This window comes from Acartia tonsa, chromosome 4 (genome assembly GCF_053477335.1).
Source record: "Acartia tonsa isolate MP-2025a chromosome 4, ASM5347733v1, whole genome shotgun sequence".
Lineage (NCBI taxonomy): Eukaryota > Metazoa > Arthropoda > Copepoda > Calanoida > Acartiidae > Acartia > Acartia tonsa.
Genome location: NC_137263.1, coordinates 54,871,029 through 54,897,038, shown reverse-complemented (window position 1 = coordinate 54,897,038; position 26,010 = coordinate 54,871,029). Strand labels below are relative to the sequence as shown.

The 26,010-nt window shown below is 34.9% G+C and overlaps 3 protein-coding genes across 6 annotated transcripts in view; all 3 read left to right on the top strand.

The window, feature by feature from the left end:
• Spf45 (splicing factor 45) overlaps nt 1–5,291 on the top strand; it is a 79,470-nt gene extending 74,179 nt beyond the window's left edge. The window contains exons 6-12 of the mRNA XM_080159085.1: nt 48–199; nt 654–744; nt 1,099–1,358; nt 2,426–2,605; nt 3,245–3,331; nt 4,183–4,270; nt 5,139–5,291. Of these exons, the coding sequence (XP_080015211.1) occupies nt 48–199; nt 654–744; nt 1,099–1,358; nt 2,426–2,605; nt 3,245–3,331; nt 4,183–4,270; nt 5,139–5,230 (950 nt within the window). The 3' untranslated portion in view covers nt 5,231–5,291. The remainder of the gene's footprint in view (nt 1–47; nt 200–653; nt 745–1,098; nt 1,359–2,425; nt 2,606–3,244; nt 3,332–4,182; nt 4,271–5,138) is intronic.
• A 1,126-nt stretch (nt 5,292–6,417) lies between these two features.
• Nucleotides 6,418–13,700, top strand: Mat1 (CDK-activating kinase assembly factor). Its single transcript, XM_080155535.1, has 8 exons — nt 6,418–6,458; nt 6,873–6,952; nt 7,903–8,017; nt 8,361–8,531; nt 11,488–11,603; nt 12,597–12,715; nt 13,166–13,324; nt 13,614–13,700. Exons 1-8 carry the CDS (start codon nt 6,418–6,420, stop codon nt 13,698–13,700), a joined length of 888 nt encoding a protein of 295 aa, XP_080011661.1.
• A 349-nt stretch (nt 13,701–14,049) lies between these two features.
• The window catches only part of LOC145317814 (uncharacterized), a 28,863-nt gene continuing 16,902 nt past the window's right edge, over nt 14,050–26,010 (top strand). For all 4 annotated transcript variants that reach the window (XM_080159081.1, XM_080159082.1, XM_080159083.1 and 1 more), the window contains exons 1-15: nt 14,050–14,240; nt 14,760–14,923; nt 15,311–15,406; nt 15,945–15,983; nt 16,450–16,502; nt 17,696–17,778; nt 18,311–18,412; nt 18,884–18,998; nt 19,402–19,556; nt 21,590–21,643; nt 22,309–22,395; nt 23,934–24,148; nt 24,437–24,704; nt 25,172–25,278; nt 25,729–25,910. In XM_080159081.1, coding sequence (XP_080015207.1) covers nt 14,082–14,240; nt 14,760–14,923; nt 15,311–15,406; nt 15,945–15,983; nt 16,450–16,502; nt 17,696–17,778; nt 18,311–18,412; nt 18,884–18,998; nt 19,402–19,556; nt 21,590–21,643; nt 22,309–22,395; nt 23,934–24,148; nt 24,437–24,704; nt 25,172–25,278; nt 25,729–25,910 — 1,879 coding nt within the window. In that variant the 5' untranslated portion in view covers nt 14,050–14,081. The remainder of the gene's footprint in view (nt 14,241–14,759; nt 14,924–15,310; nt 15,407–15,944; nt 15,984–16,449; nt 16,503–17,695; nt 17,779–18,310; nt 18,413–18,883; nt 18,999–19,401; nt 19,557–21,589; nt 21,644–22,308; nt 22,396–23,933; nt 24,149–24,436; nt 24,705–25,171; nt 25,279–25,728; nt 25,911–26,010) is intronic.

Sequence of the window (26,010 nt, the reverse complement as noted above, 5' to 3'; positions counted from 1 at the left end):
TTCTTATTCTTTGTGTATTTTTCTTGTAAATATAAATAATGTTTTAGCTGGAGGAATAGCTATCGCACCGCCACCATCTCTAACCGAGAGTTCTGCCTCGCCTCCACCTGCTACCGGTGCTGGAGCTGGCGGCTTCGGAGCCAACCCTGTCTCTGGAATGGACTTTGCTCAGAAACTTATGGCTAAATATGGATATAAGGTTTGCTAAATTGATTATTTGACAGATTTGTAGCATAGATGTATATACTGACAACTACCTCCCTTCATTTTGCAAAGACCTCTTTCGTCTGCTTCTAAATTATTTTCTGCTACTTGGCTGTGTTAATATAAGCGACACGATTGGTTGATTTTCAATGACCCAATAGGAGGGTTGAACAAGATGGTTGCGATGGTGAGATATAGTTATTTAACCCTTTCTCCCTCAGTGTTTTACTCTAATGGCATAGGGCTCATGTCTAAAGGATGGAAAAAAGCTTAAAAGTCCAACAATTGCTGTCTTAAAAAATTTAAGTCCAGAAATCAAAACAGAAGTAACTTACATGATTATCTACTGGAATTCCCTAATCACTAGATGCTAGGGGTGCATCCTCTTGTATCTGAATATTAGTATAATAACTCTTGAATGCATATTCTAATCAATTTATTTTGTATAGGAAGGAACTGGTCTAGGTAAGAACAAGCAGGGCATCACAAAATCATTACAAGTTGAGAAAACCTCTAGAAGGGGAGGCAGAATTATCAACGGTAAGATTTATTAAGTTTAGTTTGTTGACTGTCCCATTTTGTCATTCTTTACCTACAAATTCTTTTTCACGTTTATTTGATATTTATACATGTAGTAGAATAAGGATTGTTTTAATATCAACCAACCTTAAAGAAGCTAATGTTGATTGATTCATTTCTACAAGAGACAAAATGAATTGAGAATGATTGCTTAAATCTAAATATATTTTCAGTGTATATTCATTAAATATTTGTTTAAAAACTCTAAAATAACAAAAATATTTTAATAATGATTTTTCCTTTTTTGATAAAATTCAACTTTACGCGTTTCTAATGAAATAGTTTTTTAAATTTTATCTTTTTTTGCATTTGTAGAAGACAAAGATAAATCTGGAGGTGTTGCCATTGCCCCACCCGCCAACCTGTACGGTCTGGGCAGCCTGGTGGCCGCTTACGGAGACGACGGGGATGACAATGACAACGAGGGAGATAGCAAGGACGTCGACGAGTATGGTAATGCTGTTGGAGATGAGAATGGCGGAGCAGGAGGCGTAGGGGATGAGTATGGAAGTAAAACTCCCCCCGCTGGGGTGGGATCCGAGTTTGGCCCTCCAACTGATGAGGATGGTTTTAAGGTATTAGGATTGGTTATTTTTAATTTTATTTTTGAGAAACTCACTAGGGTCAAGCGGGGCATTAACCGGTATGGGGCATTACCGGTAATTTTTTACCCACCTTTAGAAAATGACATTTTTCTCCATGTTCTAATCGACTGACAGAAAAAAACATAAAAGCAAATTTGTTCCTTATTAAATTGCCTACAAAAAATGAAATTTTTGTGAGATGAATTTTAAGGGTACTTTTTGGGTCTCAAAGTCGGACGAATTTTTTTTTTCTTCAAAAATTTAACTTTTGAACTAAGAATTGCCCGCTTTTTCCAAATCCGTTGAGAGCTTAAATGTAGAGTTAATATTTTTTTCAAAAATGACCAAAGTTCGCGCGGGGTATTTTTCGGTAAAGTCGAAAAAAAAATTCAAATTCGATTTTTAAGATCAATTTTCAGGTTTTCTTTGGAAAAGTCTAAAATTCAATATGGGCTTTTTAAGAATTAGGCCAAAAAGTGAATAGAACAGGTTTTTTTATATAAAAAAATTTAAATTCTATTTTTTTAAAGAAAATTTTAGTGAAAAAAAATCGAAATTTCTCGTCTTTTATTAAAAATGATTTTTGACATAGAAGGAATAGTCCGATCTTTGTGAAAATTTTTGTGGATAATCCCTATAACCTATACTAATTATGATTATTTATGTTTGACTGGCCGTTTGGCCGTTTTTCATAGATTTTTTTTAGGTTGAAAAGACGTTACCCACAATGCCCCACCGTGGGGCATTTATCGGTAATTTCTTTGAGTCCAATTATAACAAACTTCTAAAAGTCCTAGGACAACGTCCTTTTAGGACCTGATAGTCCTTTCCTTAAGCTTTCTAATGGTCTTGGTCCCATTTAAAAATATTAATATTTACCCCATTTTTTTTTCAAAAAACCGAAAAAATTACCGGTTCATCCCCGCCTCACCCTATACACTTTCCTAAACGGGCATTTTCACACATAGAAGAAAGCAAATTTAGCAATTGTTTATTTAGAAAAGAATACATTTAGAAATATATATTGAAATAGAAAAATAAAAGTATTTAACTTTAAGGTACCAAGCTTTCCACCACCATCAGCTGATGGGTTCAAGGTCCCGATACTACCTGGTGGTGCTGGTGGCGCAGCAGAACCATTCAAAGTACCTCTCCTACCTGGCCAGACTCCAGCTCCACCACCCAAACCATCAGTCACAGAACTTATTAAGAATCCCACGCGGATTGTTCTTATGAAGGTAATGGTTTCTTGTCGATTATTTGTCTATGTTTTTAAAAGTGGATTGTTGATTTTTTTGTCTGATGAATTTTTGTGTGTATTAGACCTTTTGGATGTTTTCTGTCTGATGAATTTTTGTGTATATTAGACGTTTTTGATCTAGTACAGTTCACTTGTAACATTTTTTCCTTCAAAATAGTAAGTTTCACTCAGTGGTAACTTACGAAGATGAGGGTTCGAGTTCAAGTCCCCATGTGGCAACTCGAATTTCTCAGTCGCAATTCATTCACGCAACTTCCCCTTGGTTGTGTAAGAAGGGTGATAATTAAGTAGATTGGATACTCAATAGTCAAGTACATAATATCAGTGCAACCCTTACTCAAGCTCCTCTGTGGAGAGCATCACTCATTACGGTGACTTAATTTGGGACACCTGCCATACTCGGCGAGAGTTAGGTAATAAAGAGTAGGTCTATTGAGACAGCGGGTCAAGTACTTGTATTTGAGCGTGGACCTTAAGCTGGCCCTGGTGCTAGCATACAAAAGTGTCTCGTCCTACTCCATGACTACTTAGGTTCAAACACTAAGAAACTATGGCTACACACACACACTTAGATTTTCATAATTATAAAGTCTTATCTTATTTAATTTTTAATTAGAACATGGTTGGCCCTGGCGAGGTAGACGAAGAATTAGAACCAGAGGTCAAGGAGGAGTGTGAAACTAAATATGGAGAAATTGTCGCGGTAAGTGCTTTAATAAAGTAAAAGAAAAGCTATATGTAACTCTACCTACGGGGTGGGTACTTCCAATTTGGATCATCGAATATCAACCAATAGCGTCGGAAATATAAACAAAGCAAATTTTTTACAAAAGAGCAAAAAGAATATTCCTAACAGACGAAAAAGGTCCCCACCACTTGAGCCAGATAGTTGTCTGGGTTATACAATGTACATCTATACTTAAACATTTAAACAATCAAATTAAGCTTGTTCATTTATATCATATTTACAATAATTCACACACTTATTGCCTGATTGTGAAATTTAAATGAAGAAAGTCTTTGGATGACGTTCAGAGGCTAATATAGTATTTTTTCATTAAAGGTGTAAATATAAAACAAAATAAGTTTATCTAGGGTGATATACTACCAGTGTCATTTTTTTCTCTTGTGGATATTTCATTCCTAATCCGCAAATTACCTTAAGTACAATTTTTATTAATTCGAAAAAACTTTGCGTACCAATCTTCCTCTTTTACTGCTGTTATAGGGTATCAAAGAAACCTTTTAAACTCACAGTTTTTTTGATAAAAGATGTTTATAACATTTTATATCTGGCTTCTTTTTTACGCTTAACAGGAAAAAAACTCTCAATTAGACCCATCTCAACCTCCTCCCACTTCCACCGCCTCTTAACTTTAAATTAAGTATTGTACTTTTTTAATGATTTTTCTTTTAGTTTACGTGGAAAATTGTCTTTTATTTGATGCTGTTCATGATTCTTCAATATGACTGAGAACCGGTTCTAATCCACCGGATATTAATCGGTTTCAAAACCTTACGGGCAATGCTCATCCTACTAATATTTTTATTAAGGTTAAAATTTTGGAGAAGCCGAATGTTCCCGAGCACGAGTGTGTACAAATATACATGGAGTTTAAACGGATAGAGTGTGCTATCAAAGGTAGGTCTTAAGTTTTCCACCATTCAACTTCCCTTTGATAGATTTCTTTGCATAGCGCACCTACTCTATAATAATGGAATGCCCATTCGTCAAATTATTATTTGAAGTAAATACAGGGGTGTATAATGTATATTCTGCACAAGATTAATTTTTTCCCTGCGGCAAAATTTTTAATTTTTCTCCCCTACTGGCTTTTGTTCATCAAGGAAGGGGAAGAAATGGAAAAATATTTTCATGACTCTTTACCTATTTAATTAATTTTTTCCCTCTCTCACTTATTTTTCCCCCCAAGGAGGGCAAAAAAAATTTTAAAATGTTTTCAGACTGTTTATTTCTTCATTTTTCCTCCTCCTCCATATTTTTTATTTCTCCCTTCCCCCCCCCCCCCATCATTAGTAGGGGATCCCCTGCAGAATATACAGTACACCCCTGACATGATACTAGATAGTTTCATTTAAAAATATTCTAACTATTGTTTAAAGCAAAGCTTTTCTATAATTAGGGTCGGTCCGTACGTCCGTAACAGTTATAAGCTCTCTTCGTTAATTTAAACAAATTAGAATTTTCCTATCGATTTCAAACTAAGTTAAAATTATCCTATTCATCTGATTTTTTTAATACTGATTCCTAATACAACAAGGTACAATGTTATAAGCAAAGCATCTCTATAATCAAGTCCTAAAAACGTCAGTTAGCCCTTAAACAGTATTGTGTATTTTATCAGTTTTGCAACAAATTTACTTACGATTTTGTATGGCCTTAATATTAAGTTCATTCAGTTATGACAATCTACAGTGTTAATATTCGTTTGTCCTTTCATTTCAGAGCTTCACTTTTATGGATGTTGTCATTATTGTTTTTCTTTTAGCACTAGTGGACCTGAATGGGAGATTTTTTGGAGGACGCGAAGTACAAGCTGCATTTTATAATGAAGAAAAATATTTGGCGGGAGATTTATAAGTCGCCATTTTATTTGTTTTATTTTATAATTACAAACTAGCGGCTTCGCCCCTAGCCTCTAGGGGCTTACCCCAAGAGGTTTGATCAACCTAATTTTTCGTATTTTAGATTTAAAAAGAAAAAGTAAAAAAAAAATTTTTTTTTTTGAGGGGGGATATTTTTCATTTTTTGGGAGGGTTGGGGGTGTCCCACCCCCCAAGAAAATAGCTTAAAACCATCACAGGACCAGTAGGTATATTCCCTGAAGAGTAGAGCCCAATCGGTTCAGTGGTTACTGAGATCTTAAGCTTCAGACGGACAGACAGACATCGTTCTACTTTGTATTATAGATAACAATCTATAATACAAAGTAGAACGATGTCTGTCTGTCTGTCTGTCCGTCTGTCCGTCTGTCTGTCCGTCTGAAGCTTAAGATCTCAGTAACCACTGAACCGATTGGGCTCTACTCTTCAGGGAATATTTCTACTGGTCCTGTGATGGTTTTAAGCTATTTTCTTGGGGGGTGGGACACCCCCAACCTCCCAAAAAATGAAAAATAACCCCCCCCCCAAAAAAACATTTTTTACTTTTTCTTTTTTAATCTAAAATACTAAAAGTTAGGTTGATCAAACCTCTTGGGGCAAAGCCCCTAGAGGCTAGGGGCGAAGCCGCTAGTATGTACTAAAAATACCAAAAGACAATTTAATTTTAAGAATATATTTTTAATAGGTAGTTATTTATCGCATTTGTTATATGACAGCTTTCCATAGATATTAAAATTTAAAAATATATAAGATTAAACCTTCGTCCCTCGGAACCAACTGGTTTTAATTTTAAGATTATTATTTCAATGTCCGTAGAAAGTTGTCTGTAATACGATGCTCTACATGCTTTTTCAGTATGACTGAGAACTGGTTCTTATCCAGTGGATATTAAACGGTTTCAAAGCCTTACTGGGAAAAAAAATCTTTTCTTTTTATGCGTTTGACTCTCAAAGAGTATACAAAGATTGAATACTTAAGTTATTTAAATTTCTCAATTAAAATATAAGAATAATACTAAAAGTAAAACTTAAAGGGTCCATGTAATTTAAATCAAACTTGAATTAATAATTTTATTGTAGTTTTTTTCTCCATTATATTATTTCATTGTTATGAATGCAACTCTGTTTTTGTTACAGATAATTTAGATAAAATACAACTAACAAAATGGACGCGGTTTGTCCCCGTTGTAAAACTACCAGCTATAGGTAATTTTATCTATAATATAGAGCTGAAAGGTTATATGTCTCAAGCTAAAGATCTAGTGCTCATTGTACTTTTTAGGAAACCTTTGGTAGGTTTCTGCTCTTCTCTAAAGATAGGGGCGAATCAACTAGTATTTAATTTATAGGGGGGCTTTGTCTTTGGAGTGAGAGGATAGGTTTTTTCACAAAAAAAAGTTTCCTTATGGGATGTAGTTTCTCTAATTTATAAAAATTGGATTTGGCCTCCAGGTTCAGGTGCTGCAGGCCTCCAGGTTGTCTCTGGACAGGTAAAAATGAAAAAAAAACTAACACTTCAAGAAATATTTTTTTTTTTCATTTTAACTGTCCAGAGATAACCTGCGATCTACGTATTATGAAACTAAATAGAAAAATATTTAATATTATTTAAATTGGTAGGAACCCAAGCATGAAGCTCATGGTAAATGTTTGTGGGCATAATCTTTGTGAAAGCTGTGTGGAAATGTTATTCGTCAAAGGTATGTTTAGTTTTATAATATCAATAGATATATCTATAATACAAAGTAGAACGATGTCTGTCTGTCTGTCTGTCCGTCTGTCCGTCTGAAGCTTAAGATCTCAGTAACCACTGAACCGATTGGGCTCTACTCTTCAGGGAATATACCTACTGGTCCTGTGATAGTTTTAAGCTATTTTCTTGGGGGGGGTGGGACACCCCCAACCCCCCTAAAAATGAAAAATACCCCCCCCAAAAAAAAAAAATTTTTTTTTACTTTTTCTTTTTAAATCTAAAATACGAAAAATTAGGTTGATCAAACCTCTTGGGGCAAAGCCCCTAGAGGCTAGGGGCGAAGCCGCTAGTATAATATAATGTACGGGGATATATTGACAGGGGAAAATTTGTCGCCAATTTAGCTTGCTAATATGGACCTCACTTATTGGTCAGTTCGTTTATCCAGTGGATTTAGAGGAGGTGGATAGGGGTATCGTTATTTTACCCAGTATTATTTTATCAGAGTACATGAACATTTAGTGCATCATCCAAGTATCCATAAGTTATATAATTTAAGAACAAAATTATTCTTGTTCAGGCTCGGGTTCATGTCCAGAGTGTAATATTCCTCTCAGAAGAACTAATATTATCCCTGTTCAGGCTCGGGTTCATGTCCAGAGTGTAATATTCCTCTCAGGAGAACTAATATTATCCCTGTTCAGGCTCGGGTTCATGCCCAGAGTGTAATATTCCTCTCAGAAGAACTAATATTATCCCTGTTCAGGCTCGGGTTCATGCCCAGAGTGTAATATTCCTCTCAGGAGAACTAATATTATCCCTGTTCAGGCTCGGGTTCATGCCCAGAGTGTAATATTCCTCTCAGAAGAACTAATATTATCCCTGTTCTGTTCAGGCTCGGGTTCATGTCCAGAGTGTAATATTTATCTCAGGAGAACTAATATTATCCCTGTTCAGGTTCGGGTTCATGTCCAGAGTGTAATATTCCTCTCCGAAGAACTAACTTCAGGCTCCAGCTCTTTGAAGACGCTAATATTGATAAAGAAATTGATATTAGACGAAGAATTTTAAGGTTTGAGTTTTAATTTAAAAAATCGTTCCATACTAAAACTAAAGTAGCGTGTTTGATTTCAAAAGATATACCCAGGGATGAAGGGGACATAGGGCTGTCTAGCGTCTATTAGTTATTACAACTGTCCCAAAAGTTCTATAATACGTTTTCTTAATCGTTGACTTAACAACTTTGGGGACTTTTAATGAATTTTCATTGGTTGATTCATAAGGTTGAGTACCAAAACGTTTCAACCACTTATTGTAATCTACTGTATGGGTAATTTTGTGTATCAACATTGGGGATCTATTGTACATCAATATAGGATAAACTTTATTTAAAATAACTTTTTTTGTTTATTCAGAGATTTTAATAAGCGCGAAGAAGACTTTGGTTGTCTGAGGGACTACAACAACTACCTGGAAATGGTGGAGGATATTATTTTTAACCTTGCCAACAATATTGATGTGGTAGAGACTAATAAGAAGATTCAAACTTATAAAGAGGTTAATAAAGAACAGATTCTTAAAAACAGGTAATTAGAATATTTGTAATTTCATGAAATCAGTAAAAAGAAGGATGACAACATCCATAAAAGAGAAGATCAAGAAATCAAACAAGGACAAACATATAGAGGCAATTTCAATAGAAACCTAATAGGAATTATTTAGTCATCTGAAAAAAAGGGGGGGTTTTTTAATGCAACCATCTCGTAATCAATGTATAAATGGGACTTAAAATTTGAATTTTGATCTGAAATTTTGCAAGAGTAATCCTTGGTAGGTCTATTTTCCCTAAATCAAACAAAAAGTCGGAAAAGTCGCGGCTAACGGCTCAGCCGTTTAGCAGTTTTTTGGCTATTTTTAGGGCAAATCTGTCATCAATTACGTAGGAATCAACTTTTTGAAACATATTTTTGCTTGAAATCATATGAAATGATACAAAAAAACATGTTTTAGATTTCTAGTACCAGCAACTACCGGCTAGAACCGTTTGAAAACGTTTTGGAGCGGTAAAGGGTATTATGTGGAGATAGGTTTCGTGATTGATATGTATTAAAAATACCTAAAAAATAGCTAAACGGCTGAGCCGCCAGCCGTTAGACGATACTTTTCCAACTTTTTGTTCGATTTAGGGATAATAGACCTACTAAGGATTACTCATGTAAAATTTCAGATCGAAATTCGAATTCTAAGTGTCATTTATACATTGATTACGAGATGGTTGCATAAACCCCCCCGGCCCCCCCCCCCCCCTTATGTTGATTACTGAAAATGTCGTCTTAATACTTACATAAAGGGTGCTAAAAATGGACATACTTACATTTTGAGACGCTATTATAAAGATGCTTTGCCTTATAACATTGTGCCTAATTATCCTAGGAATCAATTTTGTTAAATAAGATGATGAGGTTTATCATTTAAAAGCTTGAATTTTAATAAACAATTCTAACTAAACGATTGAAACTATCCGTTCAGGACGGCTGGACCGACCCTAATTTAAGAAAAACATTATTTATAATTAAATTTAGGATTAGTTTTTACCCATATTTTTTTAAATTGACATTTAATTCTATTTTTCTAGAATCAAGCCAAGTAAAGAGGCGTTAGAATTAGAAGATTTAATATCAGAAGAAAGAAAAATCCGCGGAGAAAATATTAAACAAGAACAGTTATTAGAAAATATGGAGAAAGCTAATAAAATCAGGAATACTATTCTTATAATCACAACTACAGACTATTAAACAAAAGAGTTCATTTAGATAAAACAAGGATGATAACATCTATAAATAGCGAAGCACAAAAAAATCATGGGTAACATGTTGCCATAAGTTAAAGAAATTAAAGAGAGGTAGTATGCTACAAATCATATGAAATCATTTATCAAAGGTCTTTTAACATACGGATCAAGTTTATTACCTATATACTGGATACTTATTGGTTCAAAGAAAATTCACGAAAAAATTTCAGCTTTCTATCTTGAATAGGAGCCTAGATAATCAAATTTCCTCCATTGCGTTACGTATTTCGAAATCCTAAGAAATGGCTGTTCAAAAGAAAATAGCTTGTTAACACTAAGATCTAAAAAAAATTATCCGTCATTTGCATAGAATAAGGAGGAATAGAAGTGAAAACCCTAAAATTTTCTGGGAAATTAGAAGGAATCTTTGACTTGCGCAGTGAAGACAATAATGTTAAAGTACAAATCACAATGACTAGTTGGACAAAATTAGAAAATGATAAATTCACTAAGTGAAAAAGTCTTTTAACTTCCCAGCTATTTATTGAAATATATTTCGGTGGACATTGCACCCTCATCAGTCTAAATGACATAAATCATATTAATTTAATTTACATATTAAAAGATAGGTAAAAATAAAGAAATTTGTAGAACTATAAAGGCAGAAAATGTTGCTAAAAAAAGAAAAAAGAAGAAAATAATATGATCAACCTTGAGTTTAGTTGGATGTTAAAAGTAAACTGGAAGAGATTTTTTTTAGCAAGAGACAATATCAGCAGGGGGGGGGGTGTTTAAAATATATTGATATACATAAATTTTAATATTTAACATTTTTATATGAAAAAAACTATTTTCTTTTTTTATTAAATTATCATTCAAAATTAAAGCTTACTTTTATAGATGAAGTATTTAGAATTAGGTTATGCTGCATAGATACTGTAGAATAAAATTAGTATTTAGAAGTCAAGCTTTTATACATTTTAGGTTATTTTGAAAAAACTTTTTTATATATGGGAGTAAGCTATCATTTACTATATCTATTATAGTACTCCAAAGATTTTTAAAGAAGTAAATGTTTATACATAATTATGATAATAAAAATTTTTCTTATAAGTTTAGGTCTTGTAAAATAAAAACAACCTAGTTTTATAATATAATAAATACAGAGACCAATATTTTTTGTAAATTTTCTTACATAATTAAATATTTTAAGGCTTAAAATGCACATCAAATTCATTTTTAATCCATTGTGAATAGGGAAGAGAAAGCTGAAGCTTGGCTACAAGGCTTTTAGTAAATTATTGCAAAAGGAATTTACTTCGAATATTTTTTCTGAATAATTACTAAAATCATGTTATTTACTAACAGCCTTATAGCCGTTTTGGTCTTTCAAATGTTCCAATTTTACTTCAGGCTAGCCAGGCAGAATCTTCTACCTGGATTCTATTCTATACTTTATCTTCTTTGGTCATTTGACTGGATTCATGATTACTTAGATTTAGTCTTACACCAGACCAATTCGTTTTCTATTAAAGTGAAACTTGTAGCTGGCTAAAATACTAATCCCACCCTATCCACCCCATTTACCTTATGATATCTCTCCCCCCCCCCCCCCCCATGACGAACTGACCAATAAGTGACATCCATGTTATCAAAATGTCCTACATTGATGCCCTTTTTCCCCTGTCATAATATCCATTCATATTTCTACATCCATTGTCATATGATTGTAAGTTTACTACTGCTACCAGAAACCAAGAGAAGCTTATTGATGACCTAATGTTTGGAGAGGAGAATGCGGAACAAATTCTTGAACAGCATAAGGAACAAGTTAAAGAAACAAAGAAAACATTATTTTCACATGCAGGTATAAAATTATCTTACTTAATATTCAACTCGCGTATAAATTTAGATTTAATTTACATAGCTTCTTTCCTTATTAAGAACAAATATTGACAAGAAAATTAACGTAAAAAGGGGGGGGGGGGGTTTAATGCAACCATCTCGTAATCAATGTATAAATGGCACTTAGAATTCGAATTTCTATCTGAAATTTTGCATGAGTAATCCTTGTTAGGTCTTATTTCCCTAAATCGAACAAAAAGTTAGAAAAATAACGGTTAACAGCTGGCGGCTCAGCAGTTTAGCCATTTTTTGGGCTAATTTCAATGCAAATCATCACAAAACCTATCTCCACATAATACTATTTTCTGCTCCAAAATGTTTTCAAACGGTTCTAGCCGGTAGTTGCTGGTACTAGAAATCTAAAAATGTTGTTTTTGTATCATTTCACATGATTTAAAGCAAAAATATGTTTCAAAAAGTTGATTCCTACGTAATTTATGACAGATTTGCCCTAAATATAGCCAAAAACGGCTAAACGGCTGAGCCGTTAGCCGTAACTTTTTAAACTTTTTTGTTCGATTTAGGGAAAATAGACCTACCAAGGATTACTCATGCAGAGTTTTCAATCGAAAATCGAATTCTAAGTGCCATTTATACATTGATTACGAGATGGTTGCATTAAACCCCCCCCCCCCCCTTAACGATAGGTACCTGAATATCGTTGAAAAAATTGCCAATTTTTCGTCAACTGCTCTTTTTAGTCAAACTGACAAAAATTCACATTTAACATATTATAGCAAAATTAGAGCAGAATTTTTGCATATCAGAGGTATGAGCCATAGTTTTAGCAACAAATGACACCCCAGAACCCCCTATCCCCCATATAGCCTCCGGGTTCAAAAAATCCTAAAAACTAGTTTTCATAAGAAACCACTTGTTAAACCATGCTGGCATTTTAGAATAAAGCTTAAATGGATATAAACTAACTTTTTGTTTACAAGTCATCTTTTTTTAGGTCAAGATAGCAAAACTGCCCAAGAGCATCAGATAGTAACACCACTGTTGCCAGACACTCCATATCATTACAAGGAAATTACACTGGATTACCTGGGCCCAGAGCCTCCCAGCTATCAGGTAAAGGCGCAATTGATATATTATTACCTTGATGTTGCACCAGATTTTCATGTACTGTAATTAAGTGATGCTCGCAGCTGGCTAAAATAAAAATTCCCTCCATTCTCTCTTCTACTACTTGATGAACGAACTGACCAATAAATGAGGTCTGTGTTAGCAAACCAAATTGACGACTAACATACCCCTGTCGTTATATCCACGTATAACATTCAATATCACTATTCATCGGTAAAGTCGTTGTTGCCTTTCTTCAAATCTCGCCGAATTAAAAAAAATAATTTCAGAACTTATCTCTCATATATTTTTTTGCGAAGAGTAAAATAGAATGTGCTTTTGGAAGTTTCAGAAAGTACTCATGATTTTTACAAATCAATCAGATGATTTTTTCAAAAGATTTTGGAAGATTTTTTTTACAAAATCTAGATGATATAATATATTAAATATTATTAGATGTTGGAAGATGGAGGTTACACAGCTCACATATTGAAGGCCAACAGTGGAGAGCTTGCTGGAGGTTATGTAGAGACTGTTGGTTGTCTGCGGGCTGTTCAGGAGGCCATGATGGGCCTCTACTTCAACCCTGCGGCACCTCCAGTCATTGAACATGTCGTAGGTATGGTCTAAATGTCTTAGTTTGTTATTGTCAGAACATTAACGTGTCCAAATATTCTGTCAATGTTTGATCACATGACAAAACTTGAAATTTCTTAAATCACTTTCTGATCGACATAATAATTTGGGAACCTATTCCCACATGTGCAAGATTACGAAAATGTCGATTTTAAGCAACATGGTATGGATTACAAAATGCTAAAAGAATAGGATAGGTAATAAGTATTTTTCTAGGTATTATATTTTTTTTTTGTTGGTTACACTTATAATATTAAATATGTTTCAGAATAAATTCCTCGCAAGAAAGAAGAAAGAAAGACATGTTACCTCGAATCAAAAAGCTGTGATAAAGATAAACCTTAAACCTGGTTAAGACAACAATATCAAAAGTTAAATGAAAATTAAATGTGAATATTTTCCAGTTAGTAAAAATAATTATCTAGTTATTGATTATGGAAATAGTGAGCAAGCTTCCAGTCAAATGCGCTTATTAGGCCATACTGTTTTTTAATATGTGTTTAATTATACTATGCGTTTGGTCAACATTAAGATCAGTTAGACTAAATAAGCGCATTTGACTGGACGCTTGCTCGCAATTTTATGGAATAATGCGTAAGCTACTATTCCTTTTAGAGTGAAATCAAGCAAACTCTTATCATGCATCCATTCACATTATCATGATATAATATTTTGTATCGTTATTTTTTTTACTTGAAAACTTATTGTTATTCTGTATTCCAGATTATATATAGAAATGGAGGATAGTATGGAAGTGAAAGAGGATGAGGAGGAAAGGGGGGAGAGGGTGAAAGTAAACATTGAGGATGGTTGTGAGGATAACATGTGTGATAATCAAGAGCTAATGGGATATGATGATGAGGATCCCATTTTTCAAGAGTTTACAGATTGGAAGGTAACTATTATTAAGGAAATTCAATAGACAAGTTCTTCACTCGAATTACGCCATTTTCTACCTGTTTCTAGCCCCTCTTCTAATATTTTTTTCCACGGTAAAGCCAAGCCACAGAATTAAACACCTTATATTACCTCTCTCAAACTTTTAAAATACATAAGATAACCCCAATCAAACCTTTGAACCCCCTCATTTTACCCCACTGAAAATTAAAAGCTTCAACATCCCTGCACCAAGTATCAACAAAGACAAAAAAGTCCTCATTCTTTCTGTGGTATTGTAGGGATCTAAAGGGATAAGACAATGCCCGATAAATTAATGTACATCCCCAATTATAATAAACAAAATTACCCTTTATGTAGATTACAATTAGTTGTTATAATCGTTTAACAATGAACTTAATGAACAAACCAATCAAAATTCAATACAAGCCCCCGAAGTTCTTAGACCAACGAATATAAAACGTTATTATAAAACTTTGGGGACTAGTGTGATAAAGTTATCAATGTCCTCTTTTAGGTTGAACCGTGTTCCTCGTCTGTGCCGGACAAAGTGATTGACCTGGTGAGGATCACCCGTGACCCTGAGGAGGGCAAGACCAGCCTGCTCCTCAATATTCATCCTGACTCCTCCACCTCTCATCAGTGTACACTGCATTGTCCCAGTAATTATCCAATTTACAGGTAATTGCAATGCTCATCTTTTCAGATGTCAATATTTACTTAGCTAGGTACATATTCACTCAAAATTTTTGGGCTTTTTCTTTGTTTTTCTTGATTATAATTCTTATTCGGATCATGGATAGCAACAAAGTAGTGGGTTTTGTCGTATTTTCACAGTAGCTTTTCTCCCATTTCTAGCCCCTGCGGAGGCCTTTAACCATGTGGACAATCATTAACATTTACCTAACCACCTAACCTAAATTAACCTATCAGAAGCTACTGTGAAAATACGACGAAACCCGCTTCTTCGTTTTCTTTCTAATGATCACTTAGTTATTTCCTCTAAAACCATTGGCTAACTTTTGTCACCATCTCCATTTTCTTTACCAAATATTTTTATATGTTTAGAGGAGAGGAAGAAAATTTTTTCCTGGAGGCTCCACCTAGTCTAATGTCCTGGTGCAATAGCGTCAACGAATTCATTCTGGATAGACAAAACCTCAGGTAAACATTTTTCTAGTATTAGAATAAAACTTTGCAGGATAAAGGGGAGTATGCACGAACGAGAGCAAGTGATTTTAGGTACCTTAACGCAGCGAACCTAAGTTTTTTTTGGTGCCGAAACTTTTTGCCGTGTTGCTTTAATTTGTTTTTTTTAACTCAACTAAACATCTGATGATAATGCGCAAAAAATGCTTAATATTTCAAAGATTGTTTTTTTTATCATACAAAACCATGTTTAAACCTAATTTTAGTCGATATAACTAAATTAAACATTAAAAAATGCTCAGATTTACTGCTGGAAGGTGCTCAAAATCATTTGCTCTCGTTCGTGTATAGTCCCCTTTGGACATTATTTTTCTGTATTTGCTTCATACTAATACTTTTTTATTATATAGAAACTAAAGTAAACTACAATTTTCAATAAATCTTCCAAATAAACATTCGAGCTATGCTTGTTTGTGTGTCCAGCATTTTGCAGAATTATTCTTTTTAACCAGATATCTAATAAAAAAGACTGATTTATAATTGCATGTTTCAGTTTGTCAGAAATTTTAACCAAGAGCTTATCACTATATAGGTAAGATTTTTTTAAAAAAGTTTATATTTCACCTAAAATTATTAACAAACACTTTTTGGAAGAAATTAAGAAAATTAACTTATTAGAGAAAAGTTTTTAAAAAGTCGAACATTCATATAATAAATCTTCAATTGTTAACTTTTTGGGGTTAAGCAGTTAACGAATGATTCTTAAACAATTTTTCGAACTTCATGGCTGCTTTTGTAATTAGAAAAGTAAAAAAGTATAAAAAGGGATAAGACAATGGCCGATAAGTTGATATACATCCCAATTACGATACACAAAATAACCCTTTCTGTAGATTACAATTAGTGGTTGAAACGTTTGACAACTCAACTTATTGAACCAACCAATCAAAACTTTGGGGACCAGTGGAAAAAAGGCAAATGACCCCTTCCTCACTGCAAGTATTTACTTAGCATCCAATATGAAGAAGAGTTTCATTTAATTTTTGTTTTAATTTTAGGAAAAACATGACGACAACTAATAACGTAGATAGTGAATACGAATCTGGTTCAGGTAAACAGTTTAGTTTTAATATCAGAAAGGTGCCTCATTCTTATAAGTCAGCACAAGGTCCCCACCCCTTGAATAATCCCTGTCCTCTCTATCCTTTTACCCTAATTATAGCATAAAAAGCTTTTGCTTTTGGGCCAAGGCATTCTCCGTAAAATTACTATTAACTATTTACTCCAGAAATGTGAGATAGTGTGTTTCAACCACCCATCCAATGAACTATATAGTTTCACTAGCGGCTGCTACGCTCCTAGAGGCCTCTAAAGGTACCCTGAGGGTGGGAGGTTACCCTCCCCTCAAATGGTTATAAACTATCCCAAGACCAATGAGAAGCTACCCGGTCCTGTAAATGAGAACCATATCGGTTCAGTGGTTAATGAGATACTTCAGTACAAACACTTTATTATAAGGATAAAATTAAGCTATTTAAATCGTAAATATAAGCGAAACCATTGGTCGATTTTCAATGACCCAATAGAAAGGTTGCACAAGACGATTGCGATGGGGAGATAAAGTTATTAAACCCTTTTTCCCTCTAGTGTTTTACTCGAATGTAAAATTCATTAAATGATTGATCATTTTAGATAGTGATGATTCCTATGTTGGTATAGAGGAGGATGGTCAGCTAGATGATTATGATTGATATATTTAGATAGTGATGATTCCTATGTTGGTATAGAGGAGGATGGTCAGCTAGATGATTATGATTGATATATTTAGATAGTGATGATTCCTATGTTGGTATAGAGGAGGATGGGCAGCTAGATGATTATGATTGATATATTTAGATAGTGATGATTCCTATGTTGGTATAGAGGAGGATGGTCAGCTAGATGATTATGATTGATATATTTAGATAGTGATGATTCCTATGTTGGTATAGAGGAGGATGGTCAGCTAGATGATTATGATTGATATATTTAGATAGTGATGATTCCTATGTTGGTATAGAGGAGGATGGTCAGCTAGATGATTATGATTGATATATTTAGATAGTGATGATTCCTATGTTGGTATAAAGGAGGATGGACAGCTAGATGATTATGATTGATATATTTAGATAGTGATGATTCCTATGTTGGTATAGAGGAGGATGGTCAGCTAGATGATTATGATTGATATATTTAGATAGTGATGATTCCTATGTTGGTATAGAGGAGGATGGGCAGCTAGATGATTATGATTGATATATTTAGATAGTGATGATTCCTATGTTGGTATAGAGGAGGATGGTCAGCTAGATGATTGTCTAGATAAATGGGGCATGGAGGTCGTTGAGGTAAATTCATATTTGGATCATGGAAAGAAAATGAAGTAGCGTGTCTCGTCCTATTTTCACAGTTGCTTTTGATTGGTTATTTTATTTTATTTTAGGTTAGGTTAGGTTAGATAAATGTTAATTATTGCCCGCAGGGGCTTGAAATAGGTAAAAAGCTACTGTGAAAATACGATGGAACCCGCTACTTTGTTTTCTTTCCATGATCCTAATATTCTGTTAGTAGCATTGCTGTTCTTAAACTAAAGTATGTCCGTACGTCTGCCTTCCTTTCTTTCTTTTAATAATCATTGTATACACTGGTGTTTACGCCCCTAGAGGCCTTTAGGGGCACGTAATATGATTCTCATCTCCAATCTCCGTGTGCTTTTGAATCCTGACTTCAGAGAATCAGGGCTACATTCATAGTCATACATAGACAGACAAACAGACATCATGTAACTTTTTTATAAGGATATATATTTGCTATCTTGCTATCCCTAAAATGTCCTTGTATTAAAGCTATTAAAAAGTGTGTACTAATATTTTATTTAAGATTGCCCGAAGAAAGAAAAGATGGCGAGATAAAGAGAAAGAGTTACGTGCCAAGTGTAAAGATGATAATAATTGTGATAAGAACAGAGACCTCTCTCTCCAGGTAAATTAAAGAAAATAAATCATAAATATCTTTCTATCGCTTCAAACATTTTTTAAACTGGACCCTACTACTCTATTGCTAAAAAAATGGAGGGGGGTATAATCTTATCATTTCCAATACATTTGGGGGTATTTCTTCCGATAACCGCCTTACTCCTCCCTCCCCCTTTGTATGTCACTGGCAACTGTCAATTTCAACCCAAGGATCTAAAGGGATAAGACAATAGCCGATAAATTGATACATCCCCAGAAATAATACTTAAAATTACCACTTCTCTAGTTGACTTACTATTTGAAATGTTTTGACACTCAACTTAATGAACTAACCAATCAAAATTCAACTAAAGTCCCAAAAAGTTGTTAAGCAAACGAATTAGAAAACGTTATCAGAAAACTTTGGGGACTAGTGTAAAAAACAGCCACATGTACCCTTCCTCCCTGCCTCCAACTCCTTAATTTTCGATGAATTTAGGAGGTGTACCACGAGTCTACGCTGCGCTTCAGTCAGCTGAAGCAGGTGTTCACCAGCGAGGGAGCCTCCGGCATTCTCATCAACGATCTGGTCAGCATCATGGGAGAATCACAGGGACACATGATACTTTAGTTTAAACATGCACTGAGTATATGTACGTGGATATAATGACAAGGGGAAAATTATTGCCAATTTAGGTTGCTATCTTGGACATCATTTATAGGTCTGTTTGTGCAGTGCATCCAGAAGGAGTTGATGGGGTAAAGTGGGTTATGGGGGGGGGGGGGGGGTATCGTTATTTTAGTCAGCTGCGAGCGTACTTTATCACAGTGCATGAAAATCTGGTTCAACATCCAAGTAATAATATATCGATTGTTATGAAGCCTTATTTCATTAGAAAGATATTTTAGAATCTTTTTGTTAGCCATTAAGACTTATTTTTATCTATTTCTTAAAATATTTACCAAAAATAACTGTTGCAGTGCAGAGATGTTAATTAAAGTATATGCTGTGCCAGGCTCTTGGTATTCGTGCCGACACTGTGGACGACAATATCTTCCAATGGAATGTGAAATTTTGCAATTTTGCGGGCACTCCCCTGCATGACGACCTGAAACTGATTGAGAAAAGATTTGGATATCATTATATTGAGTTGCAACTCGATTTCTCAAAGGTAGAATTTTTTAATGTAAACTGGAGATCATTCTAGTAATGCTCCAAATCTAACTAAAACTGCTTCTGAGTCTTACTAAAAAAGTGTATATCTCAAAAGTACCTATTATTGATAATAAAAAGAAAAAAAGAATCTTACAAGGGGGTAATTTTTTTTGGCGCGTATTTTTAGTAGTGATGGCAATCCGTCGAATTTTTGGGCCGGATTCAGATTCCGGATTCTTAAGGAATCCGTCAAAAAAAGTGGCGGATTCCGGATTCTTATTTTTGGCGGATTCTGGATTCGGATTCCGGATTCTAGCAATATTTTAAAAGGATTTTAAAAAAAAATTAAGAATTAATTGCTACATATGTCCTAAAAATCAATGTTCTTGGTGTTCTCTATAATTCACTTCCGAGAATCGAACCAGATTTTAAAAGATATTAGGTATATATAATGATGAAAATATTTGCCTTCAAAGAGGAGGAGTTGAAAGAAAAAACTCAAAACGCTAATCTTAGCCTACCAAATAAGAATCCGGAATCCGCTATTAAAAAACGGATTCCGGATCCAGATTCCAAAATTGGCCAAAAATTTGGGGGATTCCGGATCCGGATTGCCAACCCTAATTTTTAGTAAAGTTCGTTGTAACATTTTAGTCAAATGCTCTTATTAAGTCAAACTGTTCTTAATAAGAGCATTTGACTAAAAGGTTTCACCAACTTTACGGACAATACGAGAAAAATTGTCTCTAAGGACATTCAGTTGGTTGACTCAAAACCTTTGGGGTTCTACCGTGTAGTTAAGATCAATTCTTAACCCTTAACGATTGGGGGGGGGGGGGCGTTGAACGCCCCCCCATCCGGTTTTTTCTATCTCATTTTCTGTGTGTGAAAGATAAAGAGCCCAAACTGCTTGACTTTTTAAGTATGGGTATGACACATAACTGAGAGTTGGAATTTTTTGAAAATCTCCATCCTGGCGGGCACAGGATGCCAGCAAACCTGGCAGGGTCATCCAGGTAAAGAAAAAAAATATGTTTTTTGACTTAAACAAAGCATTTTATCTTACCAAATTACTAAAATATCCTTTAGTAGTACATCCTCATCTTAAATACAGGTGTTTAAGTCAATTTCAGGTTCCAGGTATGATCCTGCAGGTCCTGATCCTCCAGGTCTCCAGAAATCTTTTAAAGGCTTCTGTGGCCGCAATTTTTGACTTAGAGACTTCAAATTTTAAACTTAAGCTTTTCTTACATGTCTTGATAATGTATTAACATTTCATAAAGATCCGCCGCCGTTTTCCCGCCGACCGCCGACTGCGGCGGCTGGCAGCTGCCAAAACAGCTGCGGTTGCTGAAATTTATGTTTGATATTTCAAATATAAAATTTACATAAAAATAAACATTTTCTGCAAAAAAATTGTTCTTCTAGCTTCAAAAATAAAAAAAATTACAGCCGTTTGAAATTTTTAAGTAAAAAAGGACCAAAAAACAAAGGTTGTTAAATAAAAGGGTGAAGGAAGCGAAAATTGACTTAGACCTATAAAAGGTCGGAAATTCATCATAACACAGGGGACTTGCACAAATTTTTTTATCCCTCTAGCTCTAATAAAAACTGAGATAATATGGGGGGGCGTTGAACCCCCCCCCCCCCCCCCCCCCCGACTGATTAAGGTGCGGCAAGGGGCCCGACTGTTAGGGGTTAATATGTTAAACGGTACTAGGTACTATTTCAACGTTTCAAAAATAAATTCATTTTTTAGGAAAGATATAATTTTTTTAGAAAGGTATAATTTTTGTAATTTGTCTTAAAATATTCAAAGTTGTCTGATTTGGCGAGAAAAAGCGGTTTTCCTCAAAATTGAGAAAAAAAAATATAAGAGGATACCTATTACCGGCGGTTTTCGGCGAGAGCAGCGGTTCCGCCGCCGTTTCTCTTAGTTTCACATTGTACGTCATTAAAGCAACCGCCATGTTAAATTTCATTGCCTCCCCCTATTTATAATACATTTTTTTCTTGTTGACATGTTTTGATACAATCTTATTTTTACAGGATTTGTACCCATTCTTTCCTCCTCTTGTCAAAGTTATCCGTCCACGGTTACAGGTAATATATTGTCAAGTATTGCTTCAAAACCGATTAATATCCGCTGGATTAGAACCGGTTCTCTTAATGAAAAATTATGTATTATATCATTTTTCACGAATAATTAAGATAAAAATAATAAAATCCATACTATTTTTGTTAGCCCAAGCCTTCGGCCCCTTTGGGCTAAAAAATGGTTTTAATCTTAAATTTTTTTACTTTTTTATCCGCGGAAAGTATTTTTGCCCAAAAAAATGTCTTAATCAGTCTTCAAATAAGTTTTTATAGAGATTTTCTATTTCTAAAACTAGCTCGTTTGAGGCTCTAAAATCGAAGTGGTTGGGGTTAGATAAATAGCTGAAACCATGCAGAGACTGAAATATTCAACAAAATAGCTTAAAATTATCCATTCTTGGACCTTTGTATACTATACAATAACATAGTTACTCTAAAATAATAATCTCAATCGTTTCAGTAATAAGTAAGATCTTAAAATAAAAACAAAAAATCTTACTAGGTACTAAACATAATCATCTAAAATATTTAAAATAAAGGTCTTAGGCTTCAGAAATTGCGATTTTCCTTGAAATGATGTCCTTTTGTGGCTATATGATTTTTTTCTTTGCTATTTTATTCAGAAAAGCCAGTAAATAGGGGCGAAGTATTGACTAAATATTTATGTTTAGGGTAGTATGATGTTACGAGTAACAACTATGGAAATATTAAAACTAACATATTGGAATCCAGCAAGAGATATGAAGACAGTAATTAAAGTAAGCGTAAACAATATTTGTATTCCATATTATACTTTTCCAAAGTAGATGTAAAAAGTAGGTGTATCCTTATACAGGGGTGTATAGGTAACCACGGGATTGAACCCACACGGGATTGAACCCAACGGGATTGAACCCAACGGGATTGAACCCACGGAATTGAACCCACACGGGATTGAACCCAACGGGATTGAACCCACACGGGATTGAACCCACATGGAATTGAACCCACACGGGATTGAACCCACATGGAATTGAACCCACACGGGATTGAACCCGCACAGAATTGTGTAAGCCTCCCCTCCCAAATTTATATTTTATTTACTTCAATTTTTTGGGGGGTGTAAGTCTCCACTAGGATCTTTTTTTTTTAATTTGGAGGGGGAGGCTCTCAACCCCCAAAAAATCAAGAAAAAAATAATTTGGGAGGGGAGTTTAAACCCCTCAAAAAATTGAAAAAAAAAAAAAATTGGAGGGGGAGACTTAAACCCCCCCCCCCAAAAAAAAAAATGGGTGCAGAGACTTAAACCCGCCAAAAAATTGAACAAAAAAAATGGAGGGGGAGACTTACAACCCCCAGAAAATTAAAAAAGAAAAAATAAATAATTTGGGGGAAGACTTACACAGCCCAAAAATTTAAGAAAAAAAAATTGGAAGAGGAGACTTAAACCCCCAAAAAAATTGAAGAAAAAAAAATTGGGGGAAACTTACACCTTTGTGGGTTCAATCCTGTGCGGGTTCAATCCCGTGCGGGTTCAATTCCGTGGGTTCAATCCCGTGTGGGTTCAATCCCGTTGGGTTCAATCCCATTGGGTTCAATCCCGTGCGGGTTCAATTCCGTGGGTTCAATCCCGTTGGGTTCAATCCCGTTTGGGTTCAATCCCGATGGAACCGGGTGTATATTCTACATGGGATCCCCTGCTCAGGGGAGGGGGGGGAAATAAAAAATTAGTGGTTGGAGGGAAAAAAAAATGTAAAAATTAAGAAAACTGAAAACATTTTTTCCATCTCCCCCCTTCCTTGGTGAAAAAACGTTTAAAAATGTGTGGTAGGAGGGATAAAATAAATAAAATATAGTGTTCTTTAAATATTTTTCCATTTTCCCCCTACTTGGTAAGAAAAAACTAGAGGGGGGGGGGGGGGAAGAAAAATAAAAAAATTTGTAGCAGGGGAAAAAAAATAAATCTTGTGCAGAATATACACCCCTGTCCTTATAATAAAGCAACAGGATGTTTGTCTGTACCGAATGATCTCACTGACCGCTGATGCACCGATATGGTCCTACTTTACAGTGTAGCTTCTCTCATAGGTCCCGGAAAGGTTTATAACTTTACGAAAAAAAGAAAACTGGGAAAAAATCACGAAACCTATACATAATTTGAGCTGTAGTTGGGGGTACCACATCTAAGAATTGACGACCTCTACATACATCTGCCCTCCAATTATTATTTTAGATTTTTTCGCTTGTTGGTTTTACCTTATTCCTGCATTGGTTCATTGTTTTATTATTCTATTATTGATATATATTACTTGCAAAGGAAATTCAAGAATTCCTGAGTACCTGGGCGAGACTGGAGGTTGGCAGTGAGCGTAATGACCGGGCCAGGTATCCCATGGGTGCCTACAACTCTATAGAGCACCACCTGCTGAGGCTGGCCTTGGTCAGTGAGATAGTTCCCCGAGCCAACAACAAGTATAAAGTGGCCGAGATTCCGGAGGCTGTCAAGCTCCCGTTGTCAGCTGTAGAATCTAGGTTGGTGTTTTTGTATGTGTTTCCCGTCTTTTAGTGGCCCTAAGGGTTGAATGTTGATTACCTATTTATTAGTGCAAAATGGAATTTTCATCTAATAAAATGAAATATTCAGCGGGCTAAAATAAAAATACCCCCCATCCACCCCCTTTATCCCATCTCCTCCACTCCTAGTGAATGAACGTACCAATAAATGTGTTACATATAAGCAACAATTTTTCTCCTTTCATATTATTTTTTTTTCTCAATATTCCTTAAGTGGAATGATTAATTTGGATTTTATGTTATCAGATTCGACAGCAAGCACAAGAAGAAGGAGATCCAAAGTAAGCAGAACAAATGGTGCAACATGTTGTCAACAACTTCCACCACCAATAGTAGCACAACCAGTAAGCCCCCGAAGCCAGGAACTACGAGTGGGACAGCAGCGGCTGGAAAGAAGAGTTCTACTGGCGGCGAAAATTCCTCCCCACCCACTCCCAAAATGGCCAAAGGAGTGGGATATTCATCGTACAACCACAAGGGGTGGGATATTGATTCCTATTTGGCCGCCCAACAGGTATGAATTTCATTTTTAGTCAGAATTGATAATAGTATTTGATTAAAATAAAATAGATAGATCATATTTATTTTTGTTGCCTAAATGTGACTGGGAAAGTAAACTGGCTTAAAAACGTTATTTAAGGGTTGCCAGCCGCCAAACGGATAAACGTACATGTTATATTCAATTGTAAGAAGACAAATAATCTGGCTTTAAAATTTCTCAATAATGCATAGAAATCTCGCAGCACACATAAATGCGCAAGTAATAGACTTGTTTTAGGCATGTTTTGATAAGCCAGCTGCTTTACCTTGTGCCAGATTATTTGTAGGTTATGATACCAGTTTTATCCAGGTTAGGACATTATATGTACGTTCAGCCGTTTAGTTGCGATCAATTTAAAAACTTATGATTTCGTTGTTGTTGATATATTCCGTCGATTCCAGGAACATTTAGGTGAACTTTAACAATCTTTTTTGCTTAAGGAGAAAGACAAGCAGATAGAGTTGGTGTTAGTGAACATTCTGACTGAGTTAAAACGTCTTAATCATAACAATACAATCAACAATCATAATGCAACTATTTCAAACAGGTACACTTTTTCGTTTTGAATTATCTACATTTTGATTATTTAATGTAAATCTTGCTAAACCAATCATATTGCATCGTTGGATGTTCGTTGGTAATTATTTCATATTTTCGAATGTTTTCCTGATATGATTTGCTTTTACTCTATTACAAGATTACATATGTCGAAACTGGCATTAAAAACCGAAAAAATGATTCTGTTAAAATAAAACTCTTTGCACAATCTGACAAAATAATTGGGTATTAGTCCCTTTCGTGACATCGTCGTATTTTCACAGTAGCTTTTCTCTACTGTCTAGCCCCTAGGGGGGGCTTTAATCACATAACCTGAAATAAACTTTCAAAGGCAACTTTGAAAATAAGACGAAACGCCCCTTAAGAGGCGATGTCACGAAAGGGACTATACCCAGATTTTTTATTTTAAAAATACAAATTAATTTGAATAAAATTGTAGTTATTCCGGTGCCAATTCTATGAGCAACCACACCTCTGACAACAGCTCGAGGCGAAAGCGGAAGTTGTCGCCTGCAGACCTGGAGAAGACTGGTGATGGACCTGTGATACACGCAGCTCATGATAATTCAGCTGTAGCTAGTGATAAATTAACAGACAGCACTGATCTTATGGTTTCACAAGGTATTTATGTGTTAGGTTTTCTACACTTACAGAAATCAGGGATCTAAAAGGATGAGACAATGGTTAAATAAATTGATGTACATCCCCTTATGTAGATTAC

What these genes read in the sequence shown, in the direction of transcription:
- Mat1 (XM_080155535.1), top strand. Translation starts at nt 6,418, where the DNA reads ATGGACGCGGTTTGTCCCCGTTGTAAAACTACCAGCTATAG. An exon ending in GAACAGATTCTTAAAAACAG is followed by an intron (nt 8,532 to 11,487) that starts GTAATTAGAATA and finishes TACTGCTACCAG; the next exon opens with AAACCAAGAGAAGCTTATTG. An exon ending in AACATTATTTTCACATGCAG is followed by an intron (nt 11,604 to 12,596) that starts GTATAAAATTAT and finishes ATCTTTTTTTAG; the next exon opens with GTCAAGATAGCAAAACTGCC.